A 17,807-nucleotide genomic window follows, 5' to 3' on the forward strand; every position below is an offset into this window, starting at 1 on the left:
TTATTATTGGACTTCTGTGCTCATCATGGTTTGTCCATAACACACACCATGTTTAAACACAAGGATACTCACAAGTGGACTTGGAACCACAGCTCCTTGGGTCTCAGGTCGATGACTTGTTTCACCCGACCTGAGACCGTATGTTCTGGACACTCGGGTGAAGAGAGGTGCAGAGCTTAAACTGATCACCATCAGGTGGCAGGAAGACTGCAGGCCAGACCCGGCAGGCCCAAATGCATCGTAAGGGTCTGCTGGGAGAGGCCAGCAGAGGACTCCAAAACGTCCAAAATGATTTAAATTCCCACCTCAGTGAGAATTTCCGCTAGGTACCAGGAGAGGTTGGGACATGGAGTCCCAGTGGACCCTGTTCAAGACCTCCAGGTACCAGGAGAGGTTGGGACATGGAGTCCCAGTGGATCCTGTTCAAGACCTCCAGGTACCAGAGGAGGTTGGGACATGGAGTCCCAGTGGACCCTGTTCAAGACCTCCACTGTGGAAGCGGCTATGCGCAGCTGTGGCCGGAAGCTCGTCAGTGCCTGTCATGGCGGCAACCCAAGAACACGCTGGTGGACTCCAGTCCAGAAAGCTGTCAAACTGAAGAAGGAGGTCTTTAGAGCCTTTAGAGCCTGGTGGAGGTCAGCCATGGAAAGGGACTTTCAGTTGTCCTCGAAGAGGTTCTGGGGACCAACCGGAGGCTCAGCAGGGGTCGGGGAGTCTATCTCAAGCTGTGCTCAGCAATAGTGGACATCCTCTGACCTGGAGTGAGGATATCCTCCGGAGGTGGAAGGAACACGTTGAGGATCTCTTGAACCCGGGGGACATGCCCCCCTTTACAGGTGGCGGGGCCAGAGGCTTCTGGTGTGTCCTCGTCCATTTCCTGGTGGATTTCCTTGGTGCCCCCAGGAGTGGACGAGATCCGCCTGGAGCTGCTGAAGCCCTGGATATCGTGGGGCTGTCCTGGTTGACACGCTTCTACAGTATCATATGGACGTTGGGTACAGTACCATCTGACTGGCAGACCGGGGTGGTGGTCCCCATCATCAAAAAGGGGGACTGGAGAGTGTGGGCCAACTATCGGGGCATCACACTTCTCAGCCACCCTGGGAAAGTGGATGTGGGGTTTTGGAAAGGAGACTCCGACCGATAGTGGAACCTCAGTTAGAGGAGGAACAATGCAGATTCTGTCCTGGAACAACATACCAGCTCTTCACCCTCTCACAGATTATCGAGGGGGCATGAGTGTTTTCCAATCCAGACTACATGTGTTTTGTGGACTTGGAGAAGATGTATGGCCATGTCCCCCAAGATGTCTTGTGGGAGGAGCTTCGGGAGTACGGACAACCGGAACTGTCTGTACCCCCGGTGTGAGCGCTGTGTCCATATATTTGTGTGAAGCGGTTGGGATGTTGAACAGTTCCTCCAAAACTGAGTTCATGTTCCTCTCAGAGAAAAGGATGGCAGGTACTCTCTGGGTAGGAGGGGTGGAGCTTCCCCAGGTGGAGGAGCTTAAGTATCTCAGGATCTTATTCAAGAGCGATGGAGGAGGGATGGAGGTGTGATGGAGGAGTGATGGTGAGATGGACCACAGGTTCGGTCAGGCAGCTGCAGTAACAGTCACTGTAGGACCGTTGTGGTGAAGAGGAGCTGAGCGATGAAGCACAGTTCTCTGTTTACTGGTCGCTCTACACATTTTCATGAGCTGCTGTGTCTTGTACTTTCTAAGTAACGTGGTGATTCCAGTGGTCACAGGCTGATCCAGCCTCAATGCAGTGGTTACTTGTCCACTGATGGACTGATCTTAAAACATGTTTTGAAGTTATGTTCTTTAATCTCATCTCCATTTTCTTTTGTTTTTTTAACTGTATTTTACTGTGATTATTGTGTACAGTGACCTTGGATGTCTTTAAAGGTGCTGATAACAATAATAAACAATAATACCTTTTATTTATTATATCATGCTATTCTATTGATCTAATTTAGAAAGAAATTAAACATATTGCACCTTTGAGGAAAGCAAAAGCAAGACTCTTACTGTGGTTGGGTGGGTTGGGGCACTCCTCTCCGTTGGGTCCCCCTGCAGGTGTGGTCCGGTCATAGCAGCAGCCGTAGACGGTGGTACGGCACTGTGCAGCATTCTCAGTTGGGAGAGAAGGAGCAGCCTGAGAGGAGACAAGAAACTACCAGACTGAAAGAAATAGAAGCAGGATAAAATGGGATGTTTTTTAAAGTGTGGGTATTTCTTACATTGGGTGCAGGCGCCACAAACTCCACACAGCCTTCCTTGTTGGGGCCCAGAGCGGCAGTGACTCCGTCTCTGCAGCAGCCATAACTGGTACATGACAGAATGAACAGTTAAACAAAACGTACTGGACATAAAGGCCAAAAATAACAGAACTGTGCAATTTAGACAAATCCAAAGAAAACCACTCTCAGTTCCTCAAGTGACAGCGCGGTCACTTGAGGAACTCATTCTGGTCAAGTATACTACATTCCAGAGACTGTGGTCGACCAGCCTCTAAACCAAGCTCCTCCAGGGTAATGACAGGGTTGGTACCTGGTCTGGCTGCAGTCCGGCTGGACAGGGGTGGGAGCTGGGCCATGGGGGCAGCCCAGTCCCTGGGGGCCCCCTGCTGAGGTGCGACCGTCTGGGCAGCAGCCATAGTAGGACTGGGTGCAGTGGAGGGCCGGGGCGTAGCTGTGGGGGTCCTGGACTGAGTTGGTCTGGGTGGGATCCCTCGTCTCCGGCCGACCAGCTGTGAGAGAGACGGGCGGGGGAGGGGGTTCACACATTACAAACTGCACAAGCTGTGCTTTTTAAAACACTGCACTATGCAGCCAATAAATAGTCGCCGGAGGCCACATGGCGAGTCTTCACAGGAGGATGGAACACATAACAAGAACTTCACAAGTAATAAATACTTTGAAAAAGTGTTTTCTTTGTCTTCATTTTAATCATTCAAAAATGATTCATACTACATGTGAAATCCCTGACCACTATGACACACTATAGCACACGGTGCTGAAAATAGCAGAAACATCCCAGCCAGCATGAGCACACTTCACTGCTTTGGAAATATTTTAATCAGGCCAACAATGATGATGGAACCCTGAAAACATGTCAATCAGGATAATTAGTGCTCGGACACACTGGTGGGTACATCGGGGTCGGGGGGGGGCATTCACACCTACAGTTAACACTCACTGGTCCAAAGCACGATGGGAAGGTTTTCATAAGGATAAGATGCTCCAGTTTGAACTGCTGATGAACTCTGTGGTTTGACTCATTTGGTGAAATGTGGCTTCAGAATGTTTCTCTCTTTATATTAATTCATATTATGTTAATGGAAGTTTGGAGTCTGCAGCTGGTTTACTTGTGCTTTTACAAGCACTTATTTTCATTTATGTTCATATTCATTACACTTTAAATACTTTGTACTCTAAAGATATGTGTTTTTTTTTTTTAAACTACCAATACTTCACCCATTCATCTATTTCTTTTCAACATGATTTGCTTCGGATTGAGAGCATTTGGCCTTATTTGGAAAAGAGAAGAATTGAATTCCAACCTGTTGTACGATCTTCCACAGATGGCCGGAAGCCAGTCTGAGAGTTATCGTGTCCTCGTGGGTCCTGGATGCTGGGAACCACTGCACAGACATCAGGTAGAACAGCGTGAAGAAGTGAAAGAAAAACGTGGACGTGAACATAAAAGATGACGTCTCCTTCCATTCGGCCTTACTTCTGCTCCAGGGTTCCTCTAAAAGCGGCACCGAGGTGAACGCATTCCTGTCACTGTTGTACGAGGGGCTGAGTTTGGTTCGTCTATCGGAGCGAGAAGTGCTTTTTAAAACCTGTCGTTGTTGTTGGGGCTGAACTCAGGGGCCGCTGTTCATCTTACAATGCAATACTCCAGGAACATGTGAGCACTCGCAGCCTGCTCAGAAGGCTTTTTCACGCTCAGCATTAATCCCAGGAAAAATCATTCTGGTCCAAAAATGTTTGGGCTGTAACAGGTGCACATGTTGCATCTATATTTCTATATACTTATATTTTCAGCTTTAAATCTGCAAAGCCATCAGCACCATCTGCTTTTCGTTCAGCCACGAGTTCACCAGTCACACGTCTAACGCGTCTTTTATTCACTGTCTTTAGGAGCAGAATCATTGCAGTCTACATTACGTCCTTTCAGCTAAACCACTTTGACTTTGTATTGCAGACACTGAAACCTTCTCACTGCAGAGCTGCAGTCAAAGATGTAGTTGGATGAGGAAGCACCGGTAAATAATTCATCACGTCATCCAATGCTGTCAAGTAACAACTGGGAATTTTATTTGCATTTTGAGTTTCTTCACAGAGTTGCGAGTCTTTTTTTGTAAATAGCTCCTGGAGTGCAACGTTCATGTCTTCATGTAAACAGGAAAAATTATACTTTCCTAAAGCACACAGTACTGCAGTAGATCTACTCATGACTCCAGGGTGTTTGTGCTGCTCCAATAAAGTGCAGATTTATTGGATTACATGTGAAGACGTTTTTTTTTTAAATACATTAAATAATGAGTGGGCCTCTAGGTCCCAGAGGAACGGATACACAGAGTTTGAATTTCTACCTCACCCTGCCTATGTGTATCATTGGGTGGTTGTATTACTGATCAACAAAGCATCAACTCATGGCCTCATATCAAAACATTATTTTCATGTCTGTCTGAATGTGAAACTGTTTTGAAAAGAAATGAGAAAAACAGGGCCAGGTTTTGTGTGAACAGGATTTAGTACCATGATTAAAGTGAAGAGAACAGTTGAAAAGTAACAGACATCAAACACCCAGTCTGGAACGTGCCGTGTAAAAGGTGTGCTGATTGTTCTCCTCCTCACCTTGTGGGCTGGAGCATGGCTGAGGGTTGCAGCGCCCCACCGTGGAGGGCTTGGGCTGGGCGCTACACTGCTCCACAGGGTACAGGTTCCCCTCCCCGTCCGAGCAGATCACCTGGCGCTCTCGAGAGCCAGAGCTGCAGCTCCTGGAGCACTGCCGGAGAAAAGACGCATCGCAATGAATATTGTTGGCAAGTGAAGAGCAGAGGGGCGGAGTAGTGGACCGCAGAGGGGCGGAGCAGTGGACCGCAGAGGGGCGGAGTAGTGAACCGCAGAGGGGCGGAGTAGTGGACCAGAAAGGGGAGGAGTAGTGAACCGCAAAGGGGCGGAGCAGTGGACCGCAAAGGGGCGGAGCAGTGAACCGCAGAGGGGCGGAGTAGTGGACCGCAGAGGGGCTCCAGCAGGTCCTGGTACCTGGACAAATTCTCCTGGAGGTGGGAGTTCAAATCCTTTTGGACGGAGTCCTCCACACGCCTCTCCAGCAGACCCTCACTACATTTGGGCCTGCCGGGTCTGGCCCATAGTCCTCCTGCCACCTGATCACCACCTGATCACCATTACCACCAGCCGGTGATCAGGTGAAGCTCTGCAATCTCTTTACCCGAGTGTCCAGAACGTACGGACTAACAAGACCCTAGGACTTCTGGTACCAAGTCCACTTCTGAGCATCTGTGTTCAGGACATTCCATGACGAGCACAGAAGTCCAACAACTGCTGACCGATCGAGTTCGGATCAGGCCTTTCCCCCAATCACCCCCACAGGCTCATTATCCAGTGACCCTTGCTAAACAAGCTACACAATTGGTTCTATTTCCATAGGTAATATTTGGACATGTTTTTCTGGGCCTTCATCCCAGCCTCTGTTCAGCCTTCCTAGTTTCTTATAAGGGTCTATAGAAAATACATGATTAAGGCTCTCTGGCGCTGCCGGCTGCTGCTTCATGCAGTCAGTGGGTCATTAATCATTTTCTCGTCCAGCAGACGTCCAGCAGACGTGTGCTCCTCGCTCACCAAGCCCCACTCTCCAACATTCCAGCTGATGTGTCTGGTGCAGGCGGCCAAGGTGCAGGGCTGGACGCTGGAGGGTCTGAGCAGAGCGCTGCAGGACGTCTCCTCCAGCATCCTCCCGCCTGAACCTGTGCAGGTCACATCTCTGGTCTGTTCTCCGGTGCCACAGGTCACCGAGCACTGCAACGCACGTCACAGCCATTAGTAATCTGCCATTTCCGGTTGTGATGAAAATAGACGAAGGTTTGCTGGACTCACCGCGCTCCACGCAGTCACGCGGTACTCTGCACACTTGTGCATGTTGCAGGTCTGCAGAAGGGGCGGAGCCTCGGCGTAGGCTGCACAAATGGCGTCCTCGACCACACGGGGGCCCGAGGCATCATGGGAGATGCACTGCACACTGCGCACCTGAGAGCCTCCGCCACAGGCGACCGAACAGGGATTCCACTCCCCAGTTTTCCAGCTGAGGAACCACAGGGAGGCCAGATTCAACCCTCCTGCTGAACACTACACTTGACATGGATTACACACTAAAACCATAAAGAATAGCACAAAAACTACAACTCTTCAATTCATGTGTAACACAGTTAAAACAAATGGAACATTTGCTGTTAGAAAAAAATGTACTCTTAAATTGTATTTGATGTTTTTTTGAGAAGCCCCTCGAACTCGATTTGTTGGGATTCGCTCTGTTAAAAGCACCTAGAAGTGACTGTGGTTTGTATAAATAAAGTTAAATTAAACAAGTTAAAAAAAAACTGTCGAAAGAGTACGGAGGAGTTTTAGGGTCATTGAAGAAAAAAAAAAAATCGGAGCCTGAAAAAAAAACAACCTTCATGCACTTCAGAAAAAGTCAAAAATCAAAGTCGAGGGTTTTTTTTTCACAGAGACATCTGTCCGTCCCTCTTCATCTGTCCGTCCCTCATCATCTGTCCGTCCCTCTTCATCTGTCCGTCCCTCTTCGTCTGTCCGTCCCTCTTCATCTGTCCGTCCCTCTTCGTCTGTCCGTCCCTCTTCATCTGTCCGTCCCTCTTCATCTGTACGTCCCTCTTCATCTGTACCTCCCTCTTCATCTGTCCGTCCCTCATCATCTGTCCGTCCCTCTTCATCTGTCCGTCCCTCATCGTCTGTCCGTCCCTCTTCATCTGTCCGTCCCTCTTCATCTGTCCGTCCCTCTTCGTCTGTCCGTCCCTCTTCGTCTGTCCGTCCCTCTTCATCTGTCCGTCCCTCTTCGTCTGTCCGTCCCTCTTCGTCTGTACGTCCCTCTTCATCTGTACCTCCCTCTTCATCTGTCCGTCCCTCATCATCTGTCCGTCCCTCTTCATCTGTCCGTCCCTCATCATCTGTCCGTCCCTCTTCATCTGTACCTCCCTCTTCATCTGTCCGTCCCTCTTCATCTGTCCGTCCCTCATCATCTGTACGTCCCTCTTCATCTGTCCGTCCCTCATCATCTGTCCGTCCCTCTTCATCTGTCCGTCCCTCATCATCTGTCCATCCCTCTTCATCTGTCCGTCCCTCTTCATCTGTATGTCCCTCTTCATCTGTATGTCCCTCTTCATCTGTATGTCCCTCTTCATCTGTCCGTCCCTCTTCATCTGTCCGTCCCTCATCATCTGTCCGTCCCTCTTCATCTGTCCGTCCCTCATCATGTGTCTATAGATGTGAATTCACATTAAATCACTTAATTGTGACTATATCGGGTTTCTTACTGCTTATGGACGTGATTTTACACAGGATTTCCTTGATTAATAAGAACATTTAAATAAGCCCCCCGGGATCCGTGTCTTCGTCCTTCCTATTCGACGAACTTCCACGACAGAACCAGGCAGCAGGCTGCTCTGTCTCTTCTGGTCCTGATACTGATGATAACTGACCGTGTTTATAAGCTCCATTCTGTCCTGAAGCATCTTTTCATCACTTCATTAAACCGCCTGATGTGTATTTTGAGGAAGCAGTCACACGCGCTGGCATGTGGAGGGTCGGACCGTGAAAAAAAATATCTCGACTTTGATTTTCCACTTTTTCTGAAGCGCATGAAGGTTTTTTGGGTTTTTTTTGCCTCCAAATCTTTTTTTTCTTGAGTGGCCCTAAAACTCTTCTGTAAAAGAGAAAACCACAAACGATAAGTGAAAAGAAATGAAACACATGAAAAAGAGCAAACTAGAAATCTGTAAAACACAATATTTTTCACATAACTGTGAAAAAAAGAATCTTTTTTGAAGATAATCTGTTTGACAGCTCTGGGAACATTCAATCAAAGCCAATCGTCCTGCAAGTAAACTCTAATGTTTTGTCATAATATCTTGTGTTTTACATTAAATAAATCCTTTCTCATGGAATATTCAAAGCTCAAATTACAAGGAAATGTTTGAACTTGTATGTAATAAACCTTAAAAAAAATATGTAAGTTTTACTTTTTCGATAAAATTTGGATAAACTTAAATAAAATAAAAAATTGTAATCAAATTTTTTTTTTCTAAAACCAATTGTATTATTATTCTAGATGCCCCTGTAATTGGTTCAACTATGTTTTGTCAAATTATTGAGAAAAATGTTAATTAATAAAGTCTTTATTCAATTTCAATAACATTTTAAAGTTTTGTTGCATCAAGAGAAAAACACACAAGAATATTCAGATAAATTTTACCTTGTAAAAATACCTTGTACTGCTCTTTACAACACAGAGGAATGACTGCAGCTTTTTCACATATAAATTAGTATGAAGAGACTAAAAGCAGTAAATAAAGCAAAAGTTACTTTGAAATGGCCACAAACAGCGAGTAGTGATCGAGGCCGAGGCTCCATGTGAGAAGTGAGCAGATCACCAGGCTGCAGTTCGCCTCACCACGTCTCGGTGAAGCTCTCAGGTTTCTGAGCAGCAGCAGCATCAAAGAAGAGAAGCAGGAAATACCAGCGAGTCGCTGACTGAAGCCGCGGCTATTTACTGCTGCGCCGCCGCCGCTGTGTGAGCTGCAGCCTGACGACCTTTGACCCTACGGACGGCTCGGGGCACCGCCGGCTACGTTTCAAAGGTCCGGCAGCGGCGCAGCTCAGGGCTCATGTGTAAGATCCTGAGGTTAAAGGCAGAGAGGCTCTGAGGTGCCGGCATCCTTCAGTGTCTCTGGGACAAAGGTTCCTGAGCTGCGGCGCTGCATCAACCTTCGCTCCAGAACCGTTTGGAGGAACAGGCTTCGCACTAAAATCACATTCTACAGTCAAACTACAGTGTGTGTGTGTGGGGGGGGGGGGGGGGGGGGGGGGGGGGGACTGATTCCAATCAGCCTCTTTTACATTTTTTATAATGAGCAGAAGGCTGTCTCTTTAGAGTTCTCACGGAGTCGGGGTGCGTTCACACGTGTCACACAGTGGAGTTCAAACTGTCCAGGCTGGGGACGGGTCCACCAAACACCAGTCCACTGGTGGAAATCATGTTCCTATGAAGACTGAGTCTGAAGACATGTTCATGTCACTATTCTGTTTTTTTTTGTTTTTTATTTCTAAGGAAAAGTGGATAGGAAAGAAGATAGGAGGGACTATTAGGACGCACCCCCAGTCTCCAATGTGAAGGGTTTTCTATTTAATGAAGCTCCAGTGAAGCTGCTTCAGGACCCTGGAACCCCTTCTAGTCCTGATGGAGGTGGTAGACTGAGTCTCTCTTTCTCCTCTTTTTCTCCCTCTCTCCGTCTCTCCCTCCCTCACTCCTCTCTCCCCCCCCCTCTCTCCCTCCCTCTCTCCCCTCTCTCTCCCCCCCCTCTCTCCCTCCCTCTCCCCCCCTCTCCCTCCTCCTTTCCCCCCCCTCTCCCCCCCTCTCTCCTCCCTCTCTCCTCTCTCCCTCCCTCTCTCTCTACCTCCCTCTCTGTCCCCCCCCCTCTCTCTGTCTCTCTCCCCCCTCTCTCTCTCCCCTCCTCTCTCTCTCTGTTGTAGTTCATTATATGTGGATAGAGAAGTTGTTGTCGACTTCCTGTCATGTGACCTGCCTGGTGTTTATAAGTAATGGAGTTGTTCAGTTGACCAGTAAAACATCTTGTTGCACCTCTTTGAATCTAGTAGAAACAGTTGATCACCCCTCAAACCTCAGCAGTGTTTGATGTGAGGCCGCTCCACCTGGTCCTGATGAAAGTGTGAACGCACCCTGAGTGAAAGCATTAGCATCCTGGTTTCGTCCCCCCCCCCCCCCCCCCCCCCAGTGTTTGCAGTCTCCTAAAGCTTCACTACGACCACAGATCGGGGTTACCTGAAAACAAAGGCTCTAGATCTCTGTGAGGAGCTCCACACCTGTGGCTGATACAGGTACGCCATCCTTCAGACAGTTTAAACACACCAATGACAGTCAAAACGTTGCTTTGCATATTCTTGTGAAAGACCCTTTTAGATGGATTTTTCTAGATAAAACCTGCCGTGTAATAGTGTGGACATCTCTCTAAATGCCAGATCACACCTGTGAAGAGTGTTGTTTACCTGCGGACTTGAGGGCATGGGTGGGGGTTACATGTGCGGTTGGTCTGTGGCCTTGGCAGAGAGGCACAGAGGTGGTCAGGATAGGCCTCGTTATCAACCGTGCAGAAGACCAGCCGAGACTGGTACCCTGCCGGAGAGCAGACAGAACGCTGACTGAAAGCTGAAGCACGGAGGCGGCACAGGAACGCTTCTTGATCGGGTCTGCAGTCTCACCTGAGCCACACTCTTTGCTGCAGGCAGACCAGGACCCAAAGCTCCAGTAGTAGCCCTCTCTGGATCGCCCATTGGGAAGGTAGAATTCATACTCCACCCCCTGGTTCGGCTCCTGGCTGATGAGCTGAGAGGAAACGTGCAAAGAAGCATAAATCATCTTTTAGCGCCACTCTGAGTTCGTCTTCATGGTTCTCAGGGTTTTTTTATTATCAAACTAACAATGAAAAGTTAAAGACAATCGTGGAAAACATGATTAAATACTTGTGTATTGTGTCTTCCACCCTCCTGATACCTGCAACCAGGAAACGTGGCAAAGTTTTTAAGTTCGGTTGTGTTTGAAAAGACACATTAAGGGATTTTATAGGGAAACGTTACTCGTCAGTATTGTGAGAGGATGTGAGAGGATTGCATAACCTGCATCTCATCTGGAAAGCAAGGCCAGAAATCCTGCGGTCAGTGTGATTTTGCGGTATTTTTACACTTTAGAAGCAAATTTCATCAAGTCAAAATGGGATCAATGGCAAGTGTGTTAGTATTTAGTCACACAACACAAACGTTTTAAACATCCTCTAAAAATCCAGAGGAATGTCAGCGTGCACGGTCGGTGTTTTTCTCACCTCAACCACCAGAGGTTCCGTGGTAGGACCTCGGCCGATGATGGTTTCAGGGACGTTCTCACCCTCTGCACCTCGCTGGTAGTACAGCACAGTACCAGCCACCGGCGTCGCTCTGGAAAACTCAATCACCCAGTGGCCATTGAGGTAGTACTCCCCACGAAGGTTCTTGATAGCTGGTGGATGGATGGATGGATGGATGGATGGATGGATGGAATGATGGATGGATGGATGGGTGGGTGGGTGGGTGGATGGATGGATGGATGGATGGATGGGTGGGTGGGTGGGTGGGTGGGTGGATGGATGGACATTGTTAGAGCTGAATGTATAAAAAGATCAAAAGACTGAAAATACACCAGCTCATCAGTTCTTAACTTTCACATGAAAATGTAGGAATGAAGCAAAAGGGGGAAAGTTTTAGATAGAAAGTAATGAGTGTAACGTAAACGTGAAATTAAAGAGCAATAAGCAGATTATATAGAAATGCGAATGTAATTTACTGCCTTGGACTCTGCTGTTAATAACAACCTCTTTTAGTTTGAAAGTACAGGAAGTCTGAATTTCATCTAAAATGGAATACTTGGGATGTGGCAGGAACGAGTTTAGAGTTAATGGAATGTGGGGTGAGACAGCTGGCAGTTGTGCGTTACTCAGATTGTAAAATACATTTATTTGATGTGTTTTGTCCAGTTTTTTTTAGAAGAAAACAAAAATAAAGACTGACTACTGCAACAAGTAGTATTCTGAAGATACTTCAGGTTTCTGTCTCTCTTTATGTCCACGGTGCAGCCGGAGGCGAAAGCTCACCGACTGGAAGTTGTGTAGTGGTACAAGTATGTGAGTACATTGCTGGTGTTTGCTCACCGAGGTAGTTCCGTGTGGCCACAGTCTCCCTGATGCTGATGGTGGTGGCACCGACGGGGATGATGAACATCTGGTTGTAGCCTGCGGCGATATTAGCACATTGAACACAAGCTGACTAGTTGGGCACAGATTCTCCCACTGATGTGAATCTCCACATCTCCTCTGGTGTGTCAGGCCACGCTTCCACGTTCCCGGGTCTACCCTCTACGTTTACAGAAAATCTCCATTGAGATGGACCTGCATGTCCACCTGGTTCAGAGCTGCTATGAGAAGCCACACCTGTAGGGGGCAGTGTAACGGGAAGCATGAAGCCATGATAGCCAATCAGAATCCTGGAAAAAACACAACATCACGATGTCACGAGTCATTTCCCGTTCAGTGACAACGGAGCACGGCTGGTTTATTTGGACTGATGAAGAAGCGGAGCTCCTCCTCAATGTGGCTGCTTGTTCTGATGCAAAACGTTAGAACAAGCAGCTTTTACTGGATCCTTCGCCATCGCCGCTCAAACTAGAAACATGTCGCACACAGATGATGCTCCCGTCGCACACAGATGATGCAAACAGAGTTTTTCTGAACCTCCACTATGGCCGGAGTTTTCAGAAATCACTGTGAGTCGTACCTTGTGAATGTATTTAAATGTAAGAAACACAGAGAAATATCCGTTTTTTAGAAACTGGGGTACATGGAAACGTGGCCTCGGTGTGTGTGTGAGTTGCACTTGGTACCTGTGGTCAGGTCGCGTACGGCGAAGGAGTTCTTGACGCGGTAGCAGGACTGTCCAGCGCCGCCGCACTGCAGGCAGGGGTCGTCCTGCTGGGCCGACTCCAGCAGGTTGTCACAGCCCAGACGCTGCACACACACATCACACACACCTGAGGGGCTGTTCACTGACGCCGAGGCATTCCAACATCAGATCTGTTCACTCGCCAACACATGGCTAGAAAACACAGTTAGAAGCAGTTTTTGTTCTTTATGTTTTATCTTGAAATCCCATTTCAGACGACGGCCCCACAGGGGCACGTCAACAGCGCCGCCATCTTGGACCGGTGGTGGTGGAGGCAGGGGTGAATGAACATCGACGATGGAAAGAGGTACTGCTCAATCTCTAAGTAGAATTATAAGTTGAATTTTAAACCGATTTCCAAACTGTTTGATTTTTTTAAAAACATCACACATGTAGCTACTTTGTTCAGTGTGTTAATGTGCAGTATACACTTTGTTCAGTGTGTTAATGTGCAGTACACACTTTGTTTAGTGTGTTAATGTGCAATATACTTTGTTTAGTGTGTGTTAATGTGCAGTATACTCTTTGTTTAGTGTGTTAATGTGCAGTACACACTTTGTTTAGTGTGTGTTAATGTGCAGTATACTCTTTGTTTAGTGTGTTAATGTGCAGTACACACTTTGTTTAGTGTGTGTTAATGTGCAGTATACTCTTTGTTTAGTGTGTTAATGTGCAGTACACACTTTGTTTAGTGTGTGTTAATGTGCAGTATACTCTTTGTTTAGTGTGTGTTAATGTGCAGTACACACTTTGTTTAGTGTGTGTTAATGTGCAGTATACTCTTTGTTTAGTGTGTACACACTTTGTTTAGTGTGTTAATGTGCAGTATACTCTTTGTTTAGTGTGTTAATGTGCAGTACACACTTTGTTTAGTGTGTGTTAACGTGCAGTATACTCTTCGTTTAGTGTGTACACACTTTGTTTAGTGTGTGTTAATGTGCAGTACACACTTTGTTTAGTGTGTTAATGTGCCATACTCTTTGTTTAGTGTGTTAATGTGCAGTACACACTTTGTTTAGTGTGTGTTAATGTGCAGTATACTCTTCGTTTAGTGTGTGTTAATGTGCAGTATACTCTTTGTTCAGTGTGTTAATGTGCAGTACACACTTTGTTTAGTGTGTTAATGTGCAATATACTTTGTTTAGTGTGTGTTAATGTGCAGTACACACTTTGTTTAGTGTGTTAATGTGCAATATACTTTGTTTCGTGTGTTAATGTCCAGTACACACTTTGTTTAGTGTGTGTTAATGTGTTGTACTGGGCTGTAATTCATGTGAAATGGGTTCAGTCAATAAATTGTGAATATATTCAGATAGACAAATATCATAATGTATCATGGATGAAATTTCCAGCGATATACTGAGCAGAATCACTGTATTGTGATAATACTGTTATCGTGGGCAAACAGGTTACTGGCTATACTCAGCCGTAGTAATGGTTATAATAATAATATCAAGAATAAAATAAGAATCCAGTAACTATAATACAATAATAAAGAAGAATTATAAAAATAGCAATCACAATAATACAATAATACTGTAGTAGTACAATTATACAATAATAATTGTCAAATGTATAGCCATAGCCCTAAGCAATACTGTCAATAAAACCCTGATCACATCTGAACGTTTTCTGGGTTTCTTTTGTTCTATTTACATCTCTCTCTCTCTCTCTCTCTCTCTCTCTCTCTCTCTCTCTCTCTCTCTCTCTCTCTCTCTCTCTCTCTCTCTCTCTCTCTCTCTCTCTCTCTCTCTCTCTCTCTCTCTCTCTCTCTCTCTCTCTCTCTCTCTCTCTCTCTCTCTCTCATGTCTGACTCTTGTTGTAAACAAACTCCGTGAGAATTGCTTGATTTATGACAACTTTAATAGTATATTAAATTAGTATATAGATGTAAAGCGCTGCAGGAGCGATTGCCACCGGTCCAAGATGGCCGCCCTGTAAACGCACCGCTCTGGTGGGCGGCAGCAGTGGATGAGGCGTCTACTCTTTATTATGTCTATGGGCTCTTCTTTTGGGAACTATACGGTATTGCGGGCCACCCAGGGTGTAAGACTGAGAGGGTCACAACGTCTTTACAATGAGGACTAAGGCTTTCTTTGATCAAATAGCAGAACATGACTTGTACAGAAAACACATGAAACACCGATCACATGCTACAGTCACATCAGTGAAGTCATGAAAACTCTGCAGGGATTTCCCTGACGTGTTGAGACTACGGTAATATATATCTCTTCCTGATTTAAACTGACGGCACATTGACTGTTCAAAGAGGGAAAAATTCCCCTCCTGCTTTATGCAAAGAGATAAACTGAGTCGTAATCCTAAAAGGAAGAGACGCTGCTTTGAAGTTTCTGTCTTTGAACTTTAGGTAAAAATCCCCATTATGGATGGATGGATGGATGGATGGATGGATGGATGGATGGATGGATGGATGGATGGACGGAACGGACGGATGGATGGGTGGATGGATGGACAGATGGACGGATGGATGGATGGACAGATGGACGGATGGGTGGGTGGGTGGATTGACAGATGGACGGATGGATGGGTGAGTGGGTGGATGGATGGATGGATGGATGGATGGGTGGGTGGATGGGTGGGTGGGTGGGTGGGTGGATGGATGGATGGATGGATGGATGGATGGATGGGTTGATGGACAGATGGACGCATGGGTGGGTGAGTGGAATGACAGATGGACGGATGGATGGGTGAGTGGGTGAATGGATGGATGGATGGATGGATGGATGGACGGACGGACGGACGGTACGGACGGATGGGTGGGTGGATGGATGGACAGATGGACGGATGGGTGGGTGGGTGGATTGACAGGTGGACGGATGGATGGATGGATGGATGGATGGATGGATGGATGGATGGATGGATGGATGGATGGATGGATGGATGGATGGATGGATGGGTGGATGGATGGACGGACGGACGGACGGACGGACAGATGGACGGATGGGTGGGTGGGTGGATTGACAGGTGGACGGATGGATGGATGGATGGATGGATGGATGGATGGATGGGTGGATGGCACCAACCTTACAGACCCCTCCCACACAGACGTCCCTCCGTCCAGGGTGGCAGGCCGTCCCGTCCACCACCGCGCTGCGATGTCGGTAGAAGAAGTTCTCTCCTCTCGGCATGCAGTTCAGCTCGCAGGGATTCTCAGCTGTCAGACAAGTTTCATGTATTTAGGACCAGAAGCACTTTAGTTGTGTTCACTAAACTATTGTTCAGTCCAGTGGATTCTTCTTCTGAGGGCTCAGGAAGCTTGGTGGGGTCATGGGGATGCCTCTTCCTTACAATTTACACAAAATCATGATCAAAATAAGTATTAATAAGTACTAATAAAACAAACACTATATAAAATGTAATTTATTGTCAATATGATGTATGCCAATTGGTATTATAAAAGAACTCTCAGTGCAAAGTGGAACAGAAACGACAGCTGCAGATTATAAAGACTCAGCTGATATTTCAAATTAAAAGCATCAAACAAACACAAGAAGAGAAGATGTTTTCATGTGAAGATCTCAGCTCGGGGTTGTAAAGTCTGACCTCCATAATAAGGCAGCCACTTGTAGCGTTTTCCCTGGAAGTCGGTGCCATCAAACTGGGAACACTGTTCTTCTCGGAAGTCCCGGGACCCTTCCGGACAGTCCTGGACGGACGCAGGAAACAGGTCAAAGGTCAGAGGTCAGCTGAGCAGAAATACTCACAGGTTCAACAGATAATCAAGCCTCCACCAAACGGAGAGCAAGGAGGCAATAACGGCTCAGGGTCGGGATGGAACGCGGCCACACTGGCAAGAAACAAGAGTTGCTCAAAGGAACGGGGGACAAAGGGAAAGTTTGTTCACCTGAATGTTGCAGGAACGATATGACGTTTCTGGTCCCACACAGTTGTGTCCTCCGTCCGTTCTGTTGAAAAGAATCACATGTAGAAATGACCAACTGCCAGCTGATACTGAATTGTTCCCATTTGATTCAAGGTACCAACACAAAAATGACTTCTGCTGCTGAATTTAGTTTCTTAATTTCCCCTTTTTAAATGCCTTTTAAAATTGTATTTCTTTTTGCGTCAATGATTCTCTGTGACGAATAAAACTTTCATTTGACGTAAAATGTGCAAGTTCTGTCTTCCTCCGGAGAAATTTGTGTTGAATAAAAGGCGAAAGCTGAACTCTGTTAAAAAAAAGGTCGTAAAGAGCCGAGCAACGCTCCGAAGGCCTGATTCACTGAGATCGCTCACAGTAGTACCTCGCAGTAGTACCTCACAGTAGTAGCTCGCAGTAGTACCTCACAGTAGTAGCTCGCAGTAGTAGCTCGCAGTAGTACCTCAAAGTAGTAGCTCACAGTAGTAGCTCGCAGTAGTACCTCACAGTAGTAGCTCACAGTAGTACCTCGCAGTAGTAGCTCGCAGTAGTAGCTTGCAGTAGTACCTCACAGTAGTAGCTCGCAGTAGTACCTCGCAGTAGTAGCTCGCAGTAGTACCTCGCAGTAGTACCTCTCAGTAGTAGCTCGCAGTAGTAGCTCGCAGTAGTAGCTCACAGTAGTACCTCGCAGTAGTACCTCGCAGTAGTAGCTTGCAGTAGTAGCTCGCAGTAGTACCTCACAGTAGTAGCTCGCAGTAGTCGCTCGCAGTAGTAGCTCGCAGTAGTAGCTCACAGTAGTGCCTCACAGTAGTAGCTCACAGTAGTAGCTCGCAGTAGTAGCTCGCAGTAGTACCTCACAGTAGTAGCTCACAGTAGTCGCTCACAGTAGTACCTCACAGTAGTAGCTCGCAGTAGTAGCTCGCAGTAGTAGCTCACAGTAGTCGCTCACAGTAGTAGCTCGCAGTAGTAGCTCGCAGTGGTAGCTTACAGTAGTACCTCACAGTAGTACCTCACAGTAGTACATCGTGGCTCGCAGCTCTGGTTGATGAACGTTAGTAGAGCTGCGTCCATCTGGCAGAAAATACCTTCATCCTTTAACGTCGCCCTCATTTAA

The 17,807-nt window shown here is 46.9% G+C and overlaps 1 protein-coding gene across 3 annotated transcripts in view; it reads right to left on the minus strand.

The window, feature by feature from the left end:
* paplna (papilin a, proteoglycan-like sulfated glycoprotein) overlaps positions 1-17,807 on the minus strand; it is a 49,121-nt gene that overhangs the window by 18,136 nt on the left and 13,178 nt on the right. For all 3 annotated transcript variants that reach the window (XM_080480101.1, XM_080480100.1, XM_080480099.1), the window contains exons 4-18: positions 16,679-16,739; positions 16,378-16,480; positions 15,858-15,988; positions 12,755-12,878; positions 12,027-12,107; positions 11,166-11,338; positions 10,549-10,672; positions 10,336-10,462; positions 6,136-6,340; positions 5,881-6,057; positions 4,873-5,023; positions 3,567-3,647; positions 2,555-2,753; positions 2,245-2,329; positions 2,033-2,159 (exon numbers count right to left, since the gene is read on the minus strand). In XM_080480101.1, the coding sequence (XP_080336227.1) occupies positions 2,033-2,159; positions 2,245-2,329; positions 2,555-2,753; positions 3,567-3,647; positions 4,873-5,023; positions 5,881-6,057; positions 6,136-6,340; positions 10,336-10,462; positions 10,549-10,672; positions 11,166-11,338; positions 12,027-12,107; positions 12,755-12,878; positions 15,858-15,988; positions 16,378-16,480; positions 16,679-16,739 (1,949 nt within the window). The remainder of the gene's footprint in view (positions 1-2,032; positions 2,160-2,244; positions 2,330-2,554; positions 2,754-3,566; positions 3,648-4,872; positions 5,024-5,880; positions 6,058-6,135; positions 6,341-10,335; positions 10,463-10,548; positions 10,673-11,165; positions 11,339-12,026; positions 12,108-12,754; positions 12,879-15,857; positions 15,989-16,377; positions 16,481-16,678; positions 16,740-17,807) is intronic.

This window comes from Lipophrys pholis, assembly GCF_963383615.2.
Source record: "Lipophrys pholis genome assembly, chromosome: 14".
NCBI classification, from domain to species: Eukaryota; Metazoa; Chordata; class Actinopteri; order Blenniiformes; family Blenniidae; genus Lipophrys; species Lipophrys pholis.